At 49.3% G+C, this 6,000-nt stretch overlaps 1 protein-coding gene across 1 annotated transcript in view; it reads right to left on the bottom strand.

Annotated features, from left to right (window-relative positions):
- Positions 1-637: 637 nt before the first annotated feature.
- Positions 638-6,000, bottom strand: part of LOC100953830 — a 54,691-nt gene continuing 49,328 nt past the window's right edge. Inside the window, exons 21-22 of the mRNA XM_023507567.1 lie at positions 4,284-4,501; positions 638-796 (exon numbers count right to left, since the gene is read on the bottom strand). Coding sequence (XP_023363335.1) covers positions 673-796; positions 4,284-4,501 — 342 coding nt within the window. The 3' untranslated portion in view covers positions 638-672. The remainder of the gene's footprint in view (positions 797-4,283; positions 4,502-6,000) is intronic.

The raw sequence follows: 6,000 nt of genomic DNA, 5'->3' as shown, positions 1-6,000 counted from the left end.
GGCAGGAGACTCGCTTGAGCCCAGGAGTTGGAGGTTGCTGTGAGCTGTGATGCCACAGCACTCTACCCAGGGTGACAGCTTGAGGCTCTGCCTCAAACAAAAAAACGAAAGAAAATGAAACAGCAAATGTTAAATTTTAGTAACCAATGAATGTGGGAAAGGGTTTATGGGGTTCTTTGCACTATTTTTGCAATCTTTCCATAAGTCTGAAATTATATCCAAACAGAAAGTATCAGGAAAAATACACTTGGGAAACCCTGCCACTAATTCTCCCTCTTGGAGATATACACTGCCCACTGACATGTTAAAGGTTATGACAAGTCCTGCATAAGGAAACCTGTTCAGTTTTTAGTTAGGAGAAGATTCTCTTTGCCAGAATGTATATTAATTTTCTATACGTCTTTATCTAAACCCATCTATCTCCAGTGTGAGATGAATAGAACATCAGTGGACTCTGCAGTATTTAATCTGCCCTGTGGTTCCATAGAAAGTGCCTGCCTGAGACATCCACCACCCACCGATGGCATTCCCCAGGCCCTCACCCTCTCGGAGCACCCCCTTCTGCTTCAGCTTGCCGGCCAGGGTCAGGAGCACCCCCTGCTTGCCGGCCAGGGTCAGGAGCACCCCAGCTTGCCGGCCAGGGTCAGGAGGTGGGGCGCTGCTGCTCCAGGGTCAGGAGGTGTGCTGGGCATGGCTCTGCAGTGTCAGGACCCAGCCTCCCCGCAGGTCCTCGGATGCCTTGAGGAGAAGCTGCACTGTGTTCTGGTCCAGCAGCGCCTTGTAAAACAGCCAAATCCTAGGACAGAAACGTAGAGTGTTTCTCCCACCTCCAGTAAGTGGGAGGTTCCTGAACCCCACCTGTCAAGACAGGATTGCTTTGGGATAAAGGGAGCTAAGGTCAAGGACTTTGTATGGGCAACCCTGGGTCAGATCCCAGTGCTACCGCTCACTGCCTCTATGATCTCAGACAAGGACACGACCTCTCCGAGCATCCGCTTCTTCTTCTGTAAAGTAGGGATCAAGTGGAAATGCTGACACTGAGCTGATGTTGATGCCGATACTGACGCGTACCGAGCCACGTGTGCTGGACTGGGTCTCCACCATGGCTGTCCCCACACTCACTCTCATTTGTAATGTCACTTTGCCACTTCTCTGTTAAGATATGGGGCCTATGTCTGATTCAGGGCTGGCCTCGTGACCCGTATTTTGATCAACAGAATGTGGCAGAAGGGATGCTGTATAACCTGGGTTGATGGCAGCCAAGAGACCCAGAGAACCACCCCGGCAAAGCCACACAGAGTAGAACTGACCGAGTCCTATCCCAATTCCTAACCCACAGACTCATGAGCAAGCAAAATGGTTGTTACTTTAACCCCTGGTACTTGGGGGAGCTTTTATGCAGCATTGCTAACTAATACCCTGTTCCACGCACTGTGCACTTAGATGCACTGTCTGACTCCCTGAAAAAGCCCTGTGAAGGTTTGAGAATATTATGATCCCCGTTATCCAGATGAGGAAACGGAGGTACAGAAAGTAGGCAATGTGCCCAAAGCTCATATGAGCAGTTACTAGTACCCAGCACACAGTGAACTCTGGAATATAAAGTGCTTGCTCCCAGCCCATAATGAGTGATCACTATGCACTACTATGGTGAGGGACAAGGAAAAACCCACCCTGAGAAGCCTGTTAACCCTGCTGAAGAACTGGGGCAGGGAGGTGTGGTTCCGCTCATCACAAATGTCAATCATGTGTGTTTGTGCCACACCATGGAGACACTTCCCTTGAGCTTGAGACCAGGTACAAGGTCATCCTTTCCTTGGCATCCATGCACATGCACGCACACACAGGTATATACGATGTCTGACAATTAGGATCCAGAACTATTCTAGAAAAGGTGCTGTAAACCCCTTTGCCGAATGTCACTGCAGTCACCCTCAAGGTACTACTCCCCTCAAGAAGCTGTGCACTGATGCCAGCGCCTGGTCCATCCTTCACAGCTGTTTTAGAACTCTTTTTCTGGAATGACCATCGGAGCTATCATCATACAGTACACAGAAATACACAACAACAATGATGAACACCACTTAGCAAGACACCACCACAGGTCAACAGGAAGATGGCCGTGAGACACTGATGTACCAAGGTTATGAAACCTTGACTTGTTTGTACAGTGGGGCCAATGTAAGCCCACAGTGCAAATTCAAAAACTTAATTGATGGCCAACAAAAGAGTTCCAAAATTGCTTTGAAGGTAGGCACTGGCTTCAGGGTACAGCTTTCCCGAGGGGAGTTCTTCAAAGGTGACTGCAGTGATAGTCAGCAGTGAGGGATGCAGCCCTTTTTCCAGGATGAGTTTGCCAACTTAATTGTCCAACATGGTATGAGAGAGAGAGTTTCCTTATGGCCACTGCTAATAATACCACTCATTCATTTTTACAGTGGCTGCTAGGATGCTCAGATTTGGAAAACCCAGAGGACCTGTGTTTCCTGATGCCACTCTGAGCACCTTCCCGTTTTTCCTATTTCCCCTTTCCCCTAGTTTCCTCAAGTATTTTTCTTTAATCTAGAGCAAGGGTCCTCAAACTTTTTAAACAGGGGGCCAGTTCACTGTCCCTCAGACCATTGGAGGGCTGGACTGAGGACCCTGGAATGAGTCGGTTGCTAAGCAGGACAGGCAGTGGCGGCAAAAACACCTGGCGGGCCGGATAAATGTCCTAGGCAGGCTGCATGTGGCCCATGGGCCATAGTTTAAGAACACCTGATCTAGAACAAGGGTTGGCAAACTACAGCTTATAGGCCCAAACCAGCCCAGCTCTTTTTATAAATAAAGCTTTACTGGAACACAGTCATGCCCACTCATTTATGAATTGTCTACAATGCTTTTGTGCTACAGTGGCAGAGATGAGTGGTTGTGACAGAGACCATATGGCCCACAAAGCTGAAAATATTTACCATCTGGCTCTTTACTGAAAGTTTGCCAACTCCCGACCTAGAGCAATGCACCTCCTTATGATCCCCAAATCCTTTTTCGGTTGGGGATAAGGATGGCCAATTGGACAGATGGATGGTAATTCTGGGAACAAGGTTACCTAGGACCACGTCCACAGCCCTGGGTCTCCTTAAAATCCTGCCAAGGCTGGGAAGAATGCTGGAATTGCAGAAGATTTATTTAATGGAGATCCAATTTGTACCAGAAGTTCAGTACTCAGAGTAACAACATGATTTTATGATAAGAAATCGTAATAACAGCCTCCAATTCCTGACAGAGCTCCTAATCCCTTGGAATTTCCTGGGTGGCAGGAGTGTCTTTTGTTCTAATGAGGCAACTTTGGTGGGTTTCTAGATAAGGGCTGGTCACCAGAAAGACCAAGCCAGGATTAGAAGCTTGGAACTTCCAGCCCCACCACCCCCATCCCAGAAGGGGAGAGGGGCTAGAGGTGGAGTTAATAAGTGATGACGTCTAAGTGATGAAGCTGCCAAAGAAATCCCCGAACGCTGCAGTTCCGAGAGCTTCTGGTTGCTGAGGGACTGAGCCCTTCACCTGTGGAGTGTGACGCTAACTCCAGGTAACTTGTGGCAGAACTGAGTTACATTGCAGAGCACCCAGCTGGCATCCACGGAGAATGGCGTGGTGGGAAAATACCCCTGCATCTGGGCACAGAAGGGTTCAGTAGAAAAATCTGTTGTTTGAAAGGACAGTAGAAAAATTTGAGTTTCCCATCACATGAGCAGCAGTAATGGTGCCAGCTACTGAACACACTTGCTGGCCCCGCTCGGGAGCTCAGGTGCAGCGCTCAGTTAATCCCTAGACCAACCCTAAGAAGGTGGTGGAGACTGAGGCACGGAAGGGCCAAGTGGACAGACAGCAGCAGCAGAGCTGGGATGGGAGCTGGAGTGGACGCAGTAAGGTGTGAATACACAGAGATGAGACGAGGGACACACCCTGTGGGCTCTGGTGGGGTTTGTTTTATTCTACATACGTGATTATAACCCTTCAAGTCATCTGTGGTGAATGCTCTCATAATCAAAAAAAAAAAAAAAGAAAGGAAGATAGAAACAAAAGAAAAAAGAAAGGAAGAAAAGATAAAAGTAGAAAACTGAACGCCACCCCCTTTCCTGCCCTCAATGCCACGAAAGCAAGAATGGTGTCAATGGGTGTCACCTAGGCACAGTCTCAGAGGGACGGAAATGGGGCCTCAGGGTGATGAGCTCCCATCTCCAGGCCACCAGCCCTTGGTCCTCAGTGCCGTCTGCCCCCTTCACAGGCCACCTGGGGGCCATTACCTTGCTGGGGTGATCTTGCCCAACAGCTGCAGCTGGACAGCCTGGGAGGCTCTGAGCACTGCCTGGTGGAGGAGGACACTCACGTCCCAGGCCCTGTTGCTCCTCCGGGCATCCTGGCTGGTGTTGACCTCCAGCAGAACCAGCTCCTGGCCGGACGTGTGCACAGACAGGGACCCATTGAGGCTGCGTGCTCTGGAGCACCCAGCAGCCACCTGCACCTACGGCAAAGCAGGGGAGGGCTCAGAGGCAGAACAGGAACAGCCTCCTCCTCTAGGAAGCCTTCCTGACCCTCTCCATCTCTAAGCACCCACCCAGCACAGTGGGCAGCACGTGCTCTGGAAGGGACATCAGACAGAGAGAGAAAGGGGGGACAGCCCATCCTGGTCCTGCTGTTGGCTCAGGAACAGTCTCGTCCTGTTCTTTCCACCATGTGTGGAGTGAGAGTTCCCATCCCAAATGGGGAAACCGAGGCTCAGAGAACGTCACATATGTCCCTAGGCCTGCTGGGCTCATTAATAGAAAAGGGTGCCCAAATCATGTCTCCAGGAATTGGAGGACCAGAGCTTCCAGCATTCAAAGAAGATGGTGTTCGGTACACAAAGAACAGCCACAGCTGGGTCAGTGGGGGTACAGGCAGAGCGGGGGGGGGGCAGGGAGGATAGAGGCTTCACCAGCTCCCTGAGAGCTGAGCCCCATCCCCTTGCCTGACCTGGGTCTCAGTTTCCCTACCAGTTTCTCCATCTGCAAAGCTGGTTAGCCCCATGGTTCTAACCCAGACTGCATTACCATCACGTGGAAAGATTTTAAAAGCATATCTGGGAATCACCCCAGGGCCCATCAGCTCATGAATGGATTAATAAACTGTGGTATATGTATACCTTGGAATACTACTCAGACATTCAGAGGGAGACCTTACATCTTCTGTATTTACCTGGATGGAGTTGGAGAAAAGTCTACTTAATAAAGTATCACAAGAATGGAACAGCAGGCTCAGTGCCTGTAGCTCGGTGGCTAGGGCACCGGCCATATACACCAGAGCTGGAGGGTTCGAACCTGGCCCGGGGGCTGCCAAACAACAGTGACAACTGCAAAAGAAAAATAGCTGGGCGTTGTGGCAGGCACCTGTAGTCCCAGCTACTTGGGAAGCGGAGACAAGAGAATCACTTGAGCCCAAGCATTTGAGATTGTTGTGAGCTGCGAGTCCACAGCACTCTACTGAGGGCAACATAGTGAGACTCTGCCTCAAAAAAGAAAAAGAAAAATGGAAAAGTATCCAATGTACACAATAGTAATATGAAACCAAAAGATAAAACAACTGCACTCCCACATGAGAGAAAAACACAATTAAATTCAAAGCAGGGAGGAGGGAAAGGGAAGGCAATTGGTCGACTCCCACTAACAGGCACAAGGTAAGTGCACAGCACACCCCCTGGACGAAGGGCTCACCTACAACTTGAACTTGACCTAACAAACACAAACAATGTAACCTAATCATTTGTGCCCTCCTACTAACCTGAAATTTTAAAAGCATGCCTAGTTCCTCCACAGATGGATTGGTAAACTATGCCACATTCAATGGAATATTATTCAGCACCAAAAAGAAATGTGCTATTCAGTCAGGAAAAGACACCAAGAAAACATAAATGCATAGAACTAAGTGGAAGAAGCCCATCTGAAAAGGCCACTTACTATACAGGCTCCAACTCTATGATGTTCT

Source organism: Otolemur garnettii, unplaced genomic scaffold (assembly GCF_000181295.1).
Source record: "Otolemur garnettii isolate 467f Iridium unplaced genomic scaffold, OtoGar3 scaffold00189, whole genome shotgun sequence".
NCBI lineage: Eukaryota > Metazoa > Chordata > Mammalia > Primates > Galagidae > Otolemur > Otolemur garnettii.
The sequence above is the reverse complement of the archived record's forward strand: the minus strand, read 5'-3'. Positions and strand labels throughout refer to the sequence as shown.